Source organism: Bombina bombina, chromosome 5, assembly GCF_027579735.1.
Source record: "Bombina bombina isolate aBomBom1 chromosome 5, aBomBom1.pri, whole genome shotgun sequence".
NCBI lineage: Eukaryota > Metazoa > Chordata > Amphibia > Anura > Bombinatoridae > Bombina > Bombina bombina.
The window spans coordinates 1051687177-1051704052 of NC_069503.1; the positions used below are offsets into that span (position 1 = coordinate 1051687177).

The following is a 16876-nucleotide window of genomic DNA, read 5'->3' on the forward strand; positions in this document are numbered from 1 at the left end:
TAATTTCTGCACTCCCTGTATATATATATATATATATAAATATATATATATATATATATATATATAATATACACACACATACATACACACACACAATATATATGCAATCGTAAAATAATAAATGCTTTATCACAATAATAAGATTAGCTTTAAAATTGAGCTTAAAAGTAACCAGTTTCAGAAGGTTTAGTTAAGGACCAGTAAAAAATAGTAATTTGCATAAATCAACAAACGCACGATAACAAGACAATGCAATAAGCACTTAGGGGACGATTTATGAAAGTGCGAGCAGACATGATACAATGTAGCGTATTATGACCCGCCACACATCGACAAATGCAGACAGCATACGCTTGTCGGCATTTATCATTGCACAAGCAGTTCTTGTGAACTGCTAGTGCAATGCCGCCCCCTGCAGATTCGCAGGGGGTGTCAATTAGCCTGATCGTATAGATCGGGCAGATTGGTGGTGTCTGCAGCATCAGAGCAGGCGGTTCAAGTTATGCAGCAGTGGTCTTAGACCGCTGCTTCATAATGCTGTATCAGGCGAGCCTGAAGGCTTGTGCGGAAACAGGGGCATCAAGCTCCATTCGGAGCTTGATAATTCGGCCCCTTAGTCTGAACTTCACGTGAGTAATAGTTTTTTTTCTGACACATTTCAAAGTTTATGTATTTTTCCACTCCTCCTGTATCATATGACAGCCATCAGCCAATCACAAATGCATATATATGTATATTCTGTGGAATTCTTGCACATCCTCAGTAGGAGCTGGGGTCTCGAAAAGTGTAAATATAAAAATACTGTGCACATTTTGTTAATTGGAAGTAAATTGGAAAGTAAGGGACTCTAAATTTGAGAATTGTCTGGTAATTTGAGGCTGGGCTATCTTCAAATGTTTTCAAACAAACCATAAACACCAAATACATTTTTTACGTTAACAAATCTTAAAATGAACATACAAGTAGATACCACATTAAGATGATTTCAAAAGAAGAAACTACATAAGAGATTCAGTTTTAAAAGTTTAAATACAGAGTTGCTATATACTAAAGTCTGATGATTTATTTATGGTAAAGATGCAGTTCTCTTATGCCATATAAAGAAACTGCACCAGTCGAAACATTTTATAATATTTGTTTACAGTTTGTTGTGTTAAGAATTATAACAAATGTATTGCATTAAAACATGCACATGCATTGAAGAAAATTTGTTTACAAAATAAATGCCAAATATAGCCGCAGGCAGCGCCATTCGACTCATCTCAGCATAGGATTTATTATTATTTTATCTAAGCAACAAGATGTTAAATTAAGTAACAAAAATATGAGGGTACTTTGTATGATCTTTAATTTCTTCCCAAAGGAGAAAATTTACATTTTGGCTCCAATTCTTTATATGCAGGAACATTATCTGTTACCAACGTGGTTTACGGGAAGGGCTCAAATATCCCTTTCACAAATATCTTGACAGAACTGAGCAGGAAAACCAACTAAGTTCCCAGAAGGAGGCCTCAATGGGTAAGTAACCTTACAGGCTGTGTGTGGTATCTCGTGGGATTACTACACTCTGCTAATATGAATATGATGGTGACCAGGATTACTTTCTCCTAAATCAGATATTGCTGCTGTATTCATCAAATGGTTTAACGACACAAACAAAACAGTTTGCTGGATGAGGTACAAAGACCACTGAAGAACTTTCATAAAGGCTGTCCAATACATTAGTGATTCCCGATTATCACAGCACAAAAATAAGGCCAGATAGAGGGTATAACCAAATGAAAAACAGTGGCTTTACAAAAAATGAGTCAGAGCATTTCATTTTAAATTCACTTCTCTTATAACATTTAATTTGTTCTTTTTGTATTCCTTTGTTGAAAAGAATATGTACATATTCGGGAGCTAGCTGGTGATTGGAGCTAATTGTAACTATGGTGTTTAATGGCTGTTGGGTGAGGGGGTTAAATACATAGCAAATATACAAGTCGCGTACATGTGCCCACCCAATCAGCAAGCACTACCCAGGATGAGAAACGAAAAATGGGCCCATTTCGTAAGCTTACATTCCTGTTTTTTCAAATCAAGATACCAAAAGAACGAAGAAAAATTTATAATAGGAGTAAATTAGAAAGTCGCTTAAAAACAGAATTTATGCTTACCTGATAAATTACTTTCTCTTGCGGTGTATCCAGTCCACGGCTTCATCCTTTACTTGTGGGATATTCTCATTCCCTACAGGAAGTGGCAAAGAGAGCACACAGCAGAGCTGTCCATATAGCTCCCCCTCTAGCTCCACCCCCCAGTCATTCGACCAAAGGTTAGGAAGAAAAAGGAGAAACCATAGGGTGCAGTGGTGACTGTAGTTTAAACAAAAAATTTTTTACCTGACTTAAATTCCAGGGCGGGATACACCGCAAGAGAAAGTAATTTATCAGGTAAGCATAAATTCTGTTTTCTCTTGCAAGGTGTATCCAGTCCACGGCTTCATCCTTTACTTGTGGGATACCAATACCAAAGCTTTAGGACACGGATGAAGGGAGGGAACAAGACAGGTACCTTAAACAGAAGGCACCACTGCTTGCAAAACCTTTCTCCCAAAAATAGCCTCCGAAGAAGCAAAAGTATTGAATTTGTAAAATTTGGCAAAGTATGCAGTGAAGACCAAGTCGCTGCCTTACAAATCTGTTCAACAGAAGCCTCATTTTTGAAAGCCCATGTGGAAGCCACTGCTCTGGTAGAATGAGCAGTAATTCTTTCAGGAGGCTGCTGGCCAGCAGTCTCATAGGCCAAAAGGATGATGCTTTTCAGCCAAAAGGAAAGAGAGATAGCAGTCGCTTTCTGAACTCTCCTCTTACCAGAATAGATAACAAACAAGGAAGATGTTTGTCTGAAATCCTTAGTTGCTTGTAAATAGAACTTTAAAGCACAAACTACATCAAGATTGTGTAACAGACGTTCCTTCTTCGAAGAAGGATTAGGACACAGAGAAGGAACAACTATTTCCTGGTTAATATTCTTGTTAGAAACAACTTTAGGAAGAAAACCAGGCTTGGTACGCAAAACTACCTTATCTGTATGGAACACCAGGCAAGGTGAATCAAACTGTAAGGCAGATAATTCTGAAACTCTTCGAGCAGAAGAGATAGCTACCAAAAACAAAACTTTCCAAGATAACAACTTAATATCTATGGAATGTAAAGGTTCAAACGGAACCCCTTGAAGAACTGAAAGAACTAGATTTAGACTCCATGGCGGAGCCACAGGTTTATAGACAGGCTTGATTCTGACTAAAGCATGAGCAAACGCTTGAACGTCTGGTACCTCTACCAGACGCTTGTGTAAAAGGATAGACAGAGCAGATATTTGTCCTTTTAAGGAACTAGCTGACAATCCTTTCTCCAATCCTTCTTGGAGAAAGGACAATATTCTGGGAATCCTAATCTTACTCCATGAGTAACCCTTGGATTCACACCAACAAAGATATTTCCGCCATATCTTATGGTAGATTTTCCTGGTGACAGGCTTTCTAGCCTGAATCAGAGTATCTATAACTGACTCAGAGAAACCACGCTTTGATAGGATTAAGCGCTCAATCTCCAAGCAGTCAGACGTAGAGAAACTAGATTTGGATGCTTGAACGGACCCTGTATTAGAAGATCCTGCCTCATTGGCAGTGTCCATGGTGGGACAGATGACTTGTCCACTAGGTCTGCATACCAAGTCCTGCGTGGCCATGCAGGCGCTATCAGAATCACCGAAGCCTTCTCCTGCTTTATTCTGGCGACCAGACGAGGAAGGAGAGGAAACGGTGGAAAGACATAAGCCAGATTGAAGGACCAAGGCGCTGCTAGAGCATCTATCAATACCGCCTTGGGGTCCCGGGACCTGGACCCGTAGAGAGGAAGTTTGGTGTTCTGACGGGACGCCATCAGATCCAATTCTTGAGTGCCCCCCAGCTGACTCAGCTAGGGCAAATACCTCCGGGTGGATTTCCCACTCCCCCGGGTGAAAAGTCTGACGACTTAGAAAATCCGCCTCCCAGTTGTCTACTATTGGGATGTGAATTGCTGAGAGATGGGCAGGGAGTGATCCTCCGCCCACCTGATTATTTTGGTTACTTCCGTCATCGCTAGGGAACTCTTGTTCCCCCCTGATGATTGACGTAAGCTACAGTCGTGATGTTTGTCCACAGAAATCTGATTAATTTGGCCGCAGCTAGTTGAGGCCATGCCTGAAGAGCGGTTGAATATCGCCCTCAGTCCAGAATGTTATCGGAAAAAAGCGTTTCTTCCCAAGACCATAAGCCCTGAGCTTTCAGGGAGTCCCAGACCGCACCCCAGCCTAACAGACTGGCGTCGGTCCGTTACAATGACCCACTCTGGCCTGCAGAAACATATTCCCTGAGACATGGTGGTCCTGAGACAACCACCGATAGAAGAGAATCTCTGGTCTCCTGGTCCAACTGAATTTGAGGGAGACAAATCTGCATAATCCCCATTCCACTGTTTGAGCATAGCATAGTTGCAGTGTCTGAAGGTGTATTCCGAGCAAAAGGGACTATGTCCATTGCCACTACCATTAATCCTGATTGCCTCCATGCACTGAGCTACAGATGGCCGAGGATGGAATGAAGAACTCAGCAAGTAGTTAAAAGTTTCAACTTTCCGACCTCCGTCAGAAATATTTTCATTTCTACCGAATCTATAAGTGTTCCTAGGAAGGGAACCCTTGTGAGTGGGGACAGAGAACCTCTTTTTGACGTTCACCCTTCCACCCGTGAGACCTCAGAAAGGCCAATACAATCTCCGTGTGAGCCTTGGCTCTGTGGAAAGACGGCGCCTGAATTAAGATGTTGTCCCAATAATGCGCCACTGCTATGCCCCGCGGTCTTAGAACCGCCAGAAGGGACCCTAGCACCTTTGTGAAAATTCTGGGAGCAGTGGCTAAACCGAATGGAAGAGCCACGAACTGGTAATGCTTGTCTAGGAAAGCGAACCTGAGGAACTGATGATGATCTTTGTGGATAGGGATATGCAGGTACGCATCCTTTAGATCCACGGTAGTCATATATTGACCTTACCTGGATCATAGGTAAGATTGTCCGAATGGTCTCCATCATGAATGATGGGACCTGAGGAATCTGTTTAGAATTTTTAGATCCAGGATTGGTCTGAAAGTTCCTTCTTTTTTGGAAACCACGAAACAGGTTGAGTAAAAACCCAGAGCCTGTTCTGCAATAGGAACTGGGTATATCACTTCCCATCATAATGTAGGTCTTCTACACAGCGTAAGAACGCCTCTTTCTTTGTCTGGTCTGTAGACAGACGAGAAATGTGGAACCTTCCCCTTGGAGGGGAGTCCGTGAATTCTAGAAGATATCCCTGGGTAACAATCTCTAATGCCCAGGGATCGTGAACATCTCTTACCCAGGGCCTGAGCGAGAGAGAGAGTCTGCCCCCTACAAGATCCGGTCCCGGATCGGGGGCTACCCCTTCATGCTGTCTTGGTAGCAGCTGCAGGCTTTTTGGCCTGTTTACCCTTGTTCCAGCCCCTGGTAAGGCTTCCAGGTTGCCTTGGGCTGTTGAAGCGTTACCCTCTTGCTTTGCAGCTGTAGAGGCTGAAGCCGGACCGCTCCTGAAGTTACGAAAGGAACGAAAATTAGCTTTGTTTCTAGTCTTAAAGGGCTTGTCCTGAGGAGAGCATGGCCCTTTCCCCCGGTGATTTCTGAAATAATCTCTTTCAATATGGCCCGAAAAGGGTCCTTCCCCTGAAAGGGATATTTAATAATTTGGATTTTGACAACACATCGGCCGACCATGACTTGAGCTCTGCGCGCTCATAATGGCGAAACCTGAATTTTTTGCCGCTAACTTAGCTAATTGCAAGGCGGCATCTGGTGATAAAAGAATTAGCCAGCTTTATAGAGCCTTAATTCTACTCATAATTTCGTCATAGAGATCTCCGTCTGGAGCGACTCCTCCAGCGCCTCAAACCAGAAAGCCGCTGCAGTAGTTACAGGAATAATGCAGGCAATAGGTTTGGAGAAGGAACCTTGTTGAACAAAATTTTCTTAAGTAAACCTTCTAATTTTTTATCCATAGGATCTTTAAAAGCACAACTATCTTCATGTATGGTTGTGCGCTTAGCAAGTGAAGAAACAGCCCCCTCTACCTTAGGGACCGTCTGCCACGAGTCCCGCCTGGGGGTTCAGTTAATGGGGAACATTTTCTTAAAAAATAGGGGGGGGGGGGGGACAAAAGGGGACACCTGGTCTATCCCACTCCCTAGTAACAATATCCGCAACCCTTTTAGGGATCGGAAACGCATCAGTGTATAAAGGGACCTCTAGGTACTTATCCATTTTACACAACTTCTCTGGACCACCATAGGATCATAATCATCCAGAGTTGCTTAATACCTCCCTGAGCAATACGCGGAGGTGTTTCCAGTTTAAATTTAAATGCTAATGAATCTGACTCTGGCTGATGAGAAACCTTTCCTGAGTCGGAAATTTCTCCCACAGACATCAAATCCCTCACCCCCACTTCGGAGTGTTTGTGAGGGTACATCAGATAAGGCTAACCAAAGCTTCAGACTGCTCATAATCTGTTCTTAAAACAGAGCTATCGCGCTTTGCAGGAAAAACTGGCAGTTTAGATAGAAAGGGCCGCAAGGAATTGTCGCTAGGTTGTTGCAATGTAATAGGGGCAGACTCACTAGAGGTACTAGGCATCGCATGAGCGGGGCGTAACTGGTTGTGACACATGGGGAGAGGTAGTTGGACTATCCTCATTACCTTCAGTCTGAGAATCATCTAGGGCCACACTTTTAAGTGCAACAATATGATCTTTAAAGTGTATAGACATATTAGTGCAATTGGGGACACATTCTGAGAGGGGGTTTCCATCATGGCTTCTAAAACACATTGAACAAGGATTTTTCCTTAGTGTCAGACATGTTTAACAGACTAGTAGCATACACAAGCAGGCCGTAGAAAACACTTTAATCAAATAAAAAACACAATTTGAAAAAACTTTACTGTGCCTTTAAGAAATAAAAAGAGCACACAATTTTACAAAACAGTGAAAAATGCACCAATCCTTTTGAAATTTTCACAGTATGTACCTAAGACTTTAATATGATTGCACAGCAAGTTTCAGAACGATTAACCCCTTAATGCCCAAACCGGAGAAGCCTAAAGCCACAACCGGTTAATTAACTACAGCACCTTGCCACAGCTTAACGCTGTGGCCCTACCTTCCCTTAGGGATCAGTTTTGGGGGAATAAAGCTTCTTCTAGCCCTCAATCAGCAGCTGGACCATCCATGTGAAGCAGCATGAAACAGCCTTTCAATTTTAACTGCGGCATCTGAGGCGCGAAATTAGGCCCCTCCACTCCACTCGGAGTTGTGAGGCCTACAAAAAATCACTTCTAAATTTATGCCATGTGGATAATAACCCCAGTAAAACACTCCAAAGTGCTTAAAAAGGTGTCTCCAACGAGTATTTCTTAAATAAATATTCGATTGCCCTGCATTAGTGTCAACCAGCCTATTTAGCCCTGTCATGTAAGCATTCAATTCTATACTAAGTCTCAGAACATAGCTTACCCTCCCACATGGGGATCTTGTCAGTCTTCTAGCTTATCTCAGTCTTGTCTAGAAATAAATGACTGAACATACCTCATTTGCAGTCAAGCCTGCAAACTGTTCCCCCCAACTGAAGTTTTCTGGTACTCCTCAGTCCTTGTGTGGGAACAGCAGTGGATTTAGTGACAACATGCTAAAATCATTTTCCCTCTCAGCAGGAATTCTTCATCAATTTTCTGCTAGAGAGTAAATAGTACAAAACCGGTACCATTTAAAAATAACAATCTCTTGATTGAAGATATAAAACTACAAATCTAACCACCACATTCACTTTTACCCCTCCCTAGAGAGACCCTAGTTGCATATAGCCGGCAAAGAGAATGACTGGGGGGTGGGAGCTCGAGGGGGAGCTATATGGGACAGCTCCTGCTGTGTGCTCATTCTTTTGCCACTTCAATGTAGGGAATGAGAATATCCCACAAGTAAAGGGATGAAAGCCGTGGACTGGATACACCTTGCAAGAGAAATTGCATGCTCTATCTGAATGATGAAAGAAATTGGTTTCAGTATCCCTTTAAGGTAAATCACAGTAAAACCAACACAATAAGCAATGAAAGTACACTGCCAAGTTGCTGTTTTTTTACTGTACATCATTAAGCATTTTATATTACAATCTCAGTTTTTAATGTCTCTTTAAATACAATCTTCAGAACATAAATGTATGACTGCAAGTAAATATCTAGATATTTAAACATTATGAAATTACTTAAAACTATATGAAAAGATTAATTCCACACATGCCATGCATTGCTATGTATCATTTTAAGTAGAAAAAATATTTTGAACATTAGGAAATTATCACAAAACACTCAGGGCCAGATTACTAGTTGAGAAGTATTTAACATTCCCACTCGCGTGCTAACACCGCTAGAAGTAAGCTTTTGCGCACGTCAGGTAGCGCTCGTATTACAAGTTGAAAGTAAACTGTTTTCACTTGCATGCTAACCCTATGTGCGCAAAAAGCCGAAGTCAGTATATAGCAAACGCGTTAACGTATTCCCCCATAATAGTCAATGGAGCAAAAAATGTAACACACTACTCGCACGCAAACCAGATTGCATATTCTCAAGTTTGCTAACCCAACATGAAAATATTAATATTTCACATTCTGATGTTCTTCACATAGCAAAATATGTTCTATTTATTCATAAATACATATTTCTACGTATATCTGATTGTATTTTGTTACTTTATCTATATATATATATATATATATATACGTTGATTGGAGTAGCCGTGTTAGTCCAGAGATTTAGATATCAAAATAACAAGAGTATTGCATTGAGCAATGATACTTTTTTTATTGGACTAACTATACATTTATAAGTTGACAAACTTTCGGAAGAGTTCCTTCCTTTATCAAGTCTAAAGCATAAGTCAGTATTGCTTTAGACTTGATAAAGGAAGGAACTCTTCCGAAAGCTTCTCAACTTATAAATGTATAGTTAGTCCAATAAAAAAAGTATCATTGCTCAATGCAATACTCTTGTTATTTTGATATATATATATCAATCATTATATATATCTATTTATAAAAACATTGACCATATTCTGCTATGTGCAGAACACTGGAATGTTAAATATTTACAGTAAACACACAGCAAGTATAACACTTAATTAAAAAAATAAATAGTGCATACATATGCTTTTACATGTTTTCATCTACTTAACTGCAAAGGCTCCAGTGCACTTATATATATGTAGAAAGAAGATATATACACATATAAACACACACATTATATATATATATATATATATACAGGGAGTGCAGAATTATTAGGCAAGTTGTATTTTTGAGGATTAATTTTATTATTGAACAACAACCATGTTCTCAATGAACCCAAAAAACTCATTAATATCAAAGCTGAATAGTTTGGAAGTAGTTTTTAGTTTGTTTTTAGTTATAGCTATTTTAGGGGGATATCTGTGTGTGCAGGTGACTATTACTGTGCATAATTATTAGGCAACTTAACAAAAAACAAATTTATACCCATTTCAATTATTTATTTTTACCAGTGAAACCAATATAACATCTCAACATTCACAAATATACATTTCTGACATTCAAAAACAAAACAAAAACAAATCAGTGACCAATATAGCCACCTTTCTTTGCAAGGACACTCAAAAGCCTGCCATCCATGGATTCTGTCAGTGTTTTGATCTGTTCACCATCAACATTGCGTGCAGCAGCAACCACAGCCTCCCAGACACTGTTCAGAGAGGTGTACTGTTTTCCCTCCTTGTAAATCTCACATTTGATGATGGACCACAGGTTCTCAATGGGGTTCAGATCAGGTGAACAAGGAGGCCATGTCATTAGATTTTCTTCTTTTATACCCTTTCTTGCCAGCCACGCTGTGGAGTACTTGGACGCGTGTGATGGAGCATTGTCCTGCATGAAAATCATGTTTTTCTTGAAGGATGCAGACTTCTTCCTGTACCACTGCTTGAAGAAGGTGTCTTCCAGAAACTGGCAGTAGGACTGGGAGTTGAGCTTGACTCCATCCTCAACCCGAAAAGGCCCCACAAGCTCATCTTTGATGATACCAGCCCAAACCAGTACTCCACCTCCACCTTGCTGGCGTCTGAGTCGGACTGGAGCTCTCTGCCCTTTACCAATCCAGCCACGGGCCCATCCATCTGGCCCATCAAGACTCACTCTCATTTCATCAGTCCATAAAACCTTAGAAAAATCAGTCTTGAGATATTTCTTGGCCCAGTCTTGACGTTTCAGCTTGTGTGTCTTGTTCAGTGGTGGTCGTCTTTCAGCCTTTCCTTACCTTGGCCATGTCTCTGAGTATTTGCACACCTTGTGCTTTTGGGCACTCCAGTGATGTTGCAAATGTCTGAAATATGGCCAAACTGGTGGCAAGTGGCATCTTGGCAGCTGCACGCTTGACTTTTCTCAGTTCATGGGCAGTTATTTTGCGCCTTGGTTTTTCCACACGCTTCTTGCGACCCTGTTGACTATTTTGAATGAAACGCTTGATTGCTTTGCAATTTTAAGAGTGCTGCATCCCTCTGCAAGATATCTCACTATTTTTGACTTTTCTGAGCCTGTCAAGTCCTTCTTTTGACCCATTTTGCCAAAGGAAAGGAAGTTGCCTAATAATTATGCACACCTGATATAGGGTGTTGATGTCATTAGACCACACCCCTTCTCATTACAGAGATGCACATCACCTAATATGCTTAATTGGTAGTAGGCTTTCGAGCCTATACAGCTTGGAGTAAGACAACATGCATAAAGAGGATGATGTGGTCAAAATACTAATTTGCCTAATAATTCTGCACTCCCTGTATATATATATATATATATATATATATATATATATACACATACACACACAGTATCTCACAAAGTGAGTACAACCATCACATTTTTGTAAATATTTTATTATATCTTTTCATGTGACAACACTGAAGAAATGAGACTTTGCTACAATGTAAAGTAGGGAGTGTACAGCCTGTATAACAGTGTAAATGTGCTGTCTCCTCAAAATAACTCAACACACAGCCATTAATGTCTAAACCGTTGGCAACAAAAGTGAGTACACCCCTAAGTGGAAATTTCCAAATTGGGCCCAAAGTGTCAATATTTTGTGTGGCCACCATTATTTGCCAGCACTGCCTTAACCCTCTTGAGCATGGAGTTCACCAGAGCTTCACAGGTTGCCACTGGAGTCCTCTTCCACTCCTCCATGACGAAATCACAGAGCTGGTGGATGTTAGAAACCTTGCGCTCCCCCACCTTCCGTTTGAGGATGCCCCACAGATGCTCAATAGGGTTTAGGTCTGGAGACATGCTTGGTCAGTCCATCACCTTTACCCTCAGCTTCTTAAGTAAGGCAGTGGTCGTCTTAGAGGTGTGTTTGGGGTCGTTATCATGTTGGAATACTACCCTGTGGCCCAGTCTCCGAAGGGAGGGGATCATGCTCTGCTTCAGTATGTCACAGTACATGTTGGCAACCATTCATGGTTGCCTTAATAAACTGTAGCTCCCCAGTGCCGGCAGCACTCATGCAGGCCCAGACCATGACACTCCCACCACCATGCTTGACTGTAGGCAAGACACACTTGTCTTTGAACTCCTCACCTGGTTGCTGCCACACACACTTGACAACATTTGAACCAAATAAGTTTATCTTGGTCTCATCGGATCACAGGACATGGTTCCAGTGATCCATGTCCTTAGTCTGCTTGTCTTCAGCAAACTGTTTGCAGGCTTTCTTTTGCAGCATCTTTAGAAAAAGGCTTCCTTCTGGGATGACAGCTATGCAGACCAATATGATGCAGTGTGTGGGGTATGGTCTGAACACTGACAGGCTGACTCACCACCCCTTCAACCTCTGCAGCAATGCTGGCAGCACTCATACGTCTATTTCCCAATGACAACCTCTGGATATGAAGCTGAACACGTGCACTCAACTTCTTTGGTCGACCATGGCGAGGCCTGTTCTGAGTGGAACCTGTCCTGTGAAAGCACTGTATGGTCTTGCCCACCGTGCTGCAGCTCACTTTCAGGTTCTTGGCAATCTTCTTATAGCCTAGGCCATCTTTATGTAGAGCAACAATTCTTTTTTTCAGATCATCAGAGAGGTGCCATGTTGAACTTCCAGTGACCAGTATGAGAGAGTGTAAGAGCAATAACACCAAATTTAACACACCTGCTCCCCATTCACACCTGAGACCTTGTAACACTAACAAGTCACATGACACCGGGGAGGGAAAATGGCTAATTTGGACATTTCCACTTAGGGCACAATTTGGACATTTCCACTTAGGGGTGTACTCACTTATGTTGCCAACGGTTTAGACATTAATGGCTGTGTGTTGAGTTATTTTGAGGGGACAGCAAATGTGCACTGTTATACAGTCTGTACACTCACTACTTTACATTGTAGCAAAGTGTAATATCTTCAGTGTTGTCTCATGAAAATATATAATAAAATATTTACAAAAATGTGAGGGGTGTACTCACTTTTGTGAGATACTGTATATACATACACACATACATACACATATCTTTAGACATGTATATATCTATATGTTAAAGCCTTTGCCTGATACCTCATATCTGTGAGCCCTTATAACTTTTTTGTGCAATTTTTTTTTTAAGATAATTTTTATTAGATATCGTTATTATGCGTGTAAATGTTTTTTTGATGTGTTTTGCGAAACAGTTAATCAGAGCTCTAAGGATGCGTTATTCCAACACTCGTTAACATCAATTGCGGTCAATCGATTGCGTATATTTAAAACAAATGCAGATTTTATACCACCTTTTGTGAAGCTTTCAAAACTTGGGGAGAGTCTTGTGGAGCGAGGCAGAGATTTCCCCAGGATGGGAGCCAGTCTGGAGAAGTCTTGTAAACAGGAATGTGAGGAGGTAACAAGAGAGGAGGAGAGTAGGAGATAGTGGGCAGAGCGAAGGGGTCGGGAGGGAGAGTATCTGGAGACAAGGTCTGAGATGTAGGGGGGAGCAGTGCAGTTGAGTGCTTTGTATGCCAGAGTGAGAGTTTTGTGATTAAGCCTGGAGGCAAGAGGAAGCCAGTGAAGGGATTTGCAGAGAGGTGCAGCAGATGAAGAACGATGTGTAAGGAAGATGAGCCTAGCAGAGGCATTCATTATGGATTGTAAAGGAGCTAGGCGGCAGCTAGGGAGACCAGAGAGGATGGAGTTGCAGTAATCAAGGCGGAAAAGAAGAGAAGTTGGGGTGGAGATTTTTGAAGAAGGGGGAAAATAAGGAGCTCCGTTTTGGAGAGATTTAGCTTAAGGTAGTGAGAGAGGACATCCAAGATGAGATATGAGAAAGACACGATTAGTGACACGGGTTTTGCAAGGATGAAGATAGGTCTGGTGCATAGAGGTTAGATTTGGGTGTCATCGGCAATACAAATTGTATTGAAACCCATGGACTTTTATTAAGGAACCTAAAGATGGATATGTAGATTGAGAAGAAAAGGGGACCAAGGACAGAGCCTTGCGGTACCTCCAAACAGAAAGTGGTAACGGGGGCAGAGGATGCCCAAAGAAGGCTACACTAAAGGTACAGATAGACAGATAGGAAAGGAACCACAAGAGAACTGTGTCGCAAATGCCGAAGGATTGGAGGGTTTGGAGCAAGAGAGCGTGGTCCGACAGTATCAAAGGTTGCAGACGGATCAAGGGAGGATAAGCAGAGAGAAATGGCCTTTGGATTTTGTGTAAGTAGGGTCGTTGGCCAAGATTGTCAAGGACCGATGTAAGGGTGGAGTTTATAGTGGCAGATAGATTCATCAGGGGCAGGAAAAGGAGGGGGATGGAAGAGAGGAAAGGTTCAAGATAGCTAGCGAGCTGTTTTCTGATCTAATGACCTTTGATGCTTCTGTTAAGTTTTGGTGTGAGGGGTAGAAGGAGGGAGAGTTATAGGGAGGGATTGATGTTACAAGTGAGGAGCATGATGATCCGAAAGAGGAAAAGGGGGGAGTTGTGAAGCTTGAGATAGTGCATCGATAGCTGAAAATCAGATTGGCAGTGGGGTTGTCAACAGGGAGGTTGAAGTGTCCAAGAATGAGGGCAGGGGTGTCTGCGGAAAGGAAATAAGGTAGTCAGGCAGCAAAGTGATCTAGAAATAAAGTTGATGTGCAAGGGGGGCGGTATATGACTGCAAGACGTATAGAGAGGGAAGAGAATAAGCGAATCGTGTGTGTTTCGAATGAAGAAAATGTGAGGAAAGAGAAAGGCTGTATTTGTTGAAAGGTGCAACGAGAGGAAAGTAAAATACCAACACCGCCTCTTTGTCTATTATCAGACCTAGGAGTGTGACTGAAGTGAAGACCCCCATAATAATAAAATAATTTATTGTACCTCATGTATATCACTGCAGAATTTGTTGGCATATTACAACTAAAAATGATAACAATAATACCTGAATTCATTAATTTCCAAAGCTGGTCTACAAGAGCTTCGTTACACAAAGGGGACTCCAAGTTCTTGGTAAAAGGGGGATTCTTTGTCAACATGTAGAAGATCTTGTGCCTATAAAAACAAAACATATCTAATAAACAAAAAAAAGGAACATTTAGATTTCAAAACTTAAGTAGCTGTCAAGATATTTGTGCTGGAGTCTAAAACTAACAGTATAAGACAGAAAGAAACAAAAGGTCGTGACTCTGTGTTGCAAAAAAAGATGACAGATTGAAAATAGTAAGTATCACATAAACAGGCACAAACAGATAAAGTTAATGCACAGCAAACAAAACACACCCAATAATATGCAACAAGAATCCTCATTCCTGATGCTGAACTTGCAAAACCTATCTAGGTTGTAATCAGTTTTGGACAATATCTCCTTTAAAACCTCCTTGACATTTCTACATAAAAGTGTACACCCCCCCACCCCCCAGTTGTGTGTTTGTTAGTGCTCAATTGACCTGTAGCTTTTACAAATAAGAGCTGTGCATTCAAAATCAAACATTTGAACTGCAGGTCTTAAACACTGTGACCTTGTCTTACCAATAGGCTATACATACAATTTCCAAGATGTGACTCGCAAAATACATGCAAAGATTTTTGTTTACAGAACATGTAGCAGATGTGAAAGGAAAAGGTTTATGCCAGTTTTCAAATAACACAGTAATTAAAAAAAAAAAAAAGTCCCAAAAATATTAGTTCTACCTGAATATATAGATAGAGGGAGGGGTCGAAAAACAACCAATTTTAGAGGGAGAGCATGCAAAATAAGTCAATTTGCATTTGGAATCACTTTAATTTCAAGGAAGTATGCCTGCCTCAATAATTGTAATAAAAAAGTAACAAATTAATACTGTTGAAACATTAGATTTAATTTTTTTATACTATAGAAAACTGGTTTAGCGTTATGACAATGCAGAGTTGCAAACTGCTAATTATCAAGCACTGGTAATGAACAAGATTATTATACTTAAAACTTTATAACACTGGCACTATTGAGCAGATTTTCACCAAAATACTAAATCAAAACATATTCTGCCCTATATATTCTCAAGTGATGCTCAGATAAACAACAGTCCCAGGTTTTCTGAGCAAGAAAAACTGTTCAAATACTAGAATGGAATTAAAAACAAGACTGTCATGACTGGGCCCTGACATGATCCCTAAATACCCCCTAAGCAAACAGGCTGGCATCTGCGATGATAACAGTATGATCCCTAAATACCCCCTAAGCAAACAGGCTGGCATCTGCGGTGTTAACAGTATGATTCCTAAATACCCCCTAAGCAAACAGGCTGGCATCTGCAGTGATAACAGCATGACCACTAAATACCCCCTAAGCAAACAGGCTGGCATCTGCAGTGTTAACAGTATGATCCCTAAATACCCCCTAAGCAAACAGGCTGGCATCTGCGATGATAACAGTATGATCCCTAAATACCCCCTAAGCAAACAGGCTGGCATCTGCAGTGTTAACAGTATGATCCCTAAATACCCCCTAAGCAAACAGGCTGGCATCTGCGATGATAACAGTATGATCCCTAAATACCCCCTAAGCAAACAGGCTGGCATCTGCGATGATAACAGTATGATCCCTAAATACCCCATAAGCAAACAGGCTGGCATCTGCAGTGTTAACAGTATGATTCCTAAATACCCCTAAGCAAACAGGCTGGCATCTGCGGTGTTAACAGTATGATTCCTAAATACCCCTAAGCAAACAGGCTGGCATCTGCAGTGATAACAGCATGACCACTAAATATCCCCTAAGCAAACAGACTGGCATCTGCGATGATAACATCATGACCACTAAATATCCCCTAAACAAACAGACTGGCAACTGCAGTGATAACAGCATGACCACTAAATATCCCCTAAGCAAACAGGCTGGCATCTGCAGTGATAACAGCATGACCACTAAATATCCCCTAAGCAAACAGGCTGGCATCTGCAGTGATAACAGCATGACCACTAAATATCCCCTAAGCAAACAGGCTGGCATCTGCAGTGATAACAGCATGACCACTAAATATCCCCTAAGCAAACAGGGCTGGCATCTGCAGTGATAACAGCAATGACCACTAAATATCCCCTAAGCAAACAGGCTGGCATCCGCAGTGATAACAGATATCATAAAAAAAGACAAGAAGGGTGCTCCCTAGTGTAGCCAATACGATTTAAAATGCACTCTAAAAAAGATAGAACAATGGATACTCACATCATCCCAAAGGGCAGAGATATGCCTAGGAGAACGGGCTGAGAATTCAGTG

General features: G+C 41.3%; 1 protein-coding gene across 2 annotated transcripts in view; it reads right to left on the bottom strand.

Annotated features, from left to right (window-relative positions):
• Positions 1-16876, bottom strand: part of TAF2 (TATA-box binding protein associated factor 2) — a 382948-nt gene that overhangs the window by 134267 nt on the left and 231805 nt on the right. For both annotated transcript variants that reach the window (XM_053715318.1, XM_053715317.1), the window contains exon 22: positions 14563-14672. In XM_053715318.1, coding sequence (XP_053571293.1) covers positions 14563-14672 — 110 coding nt within the window. The remainder of the gene's footprint in view (positions 1-14562; positions 14673-16876) is intronic.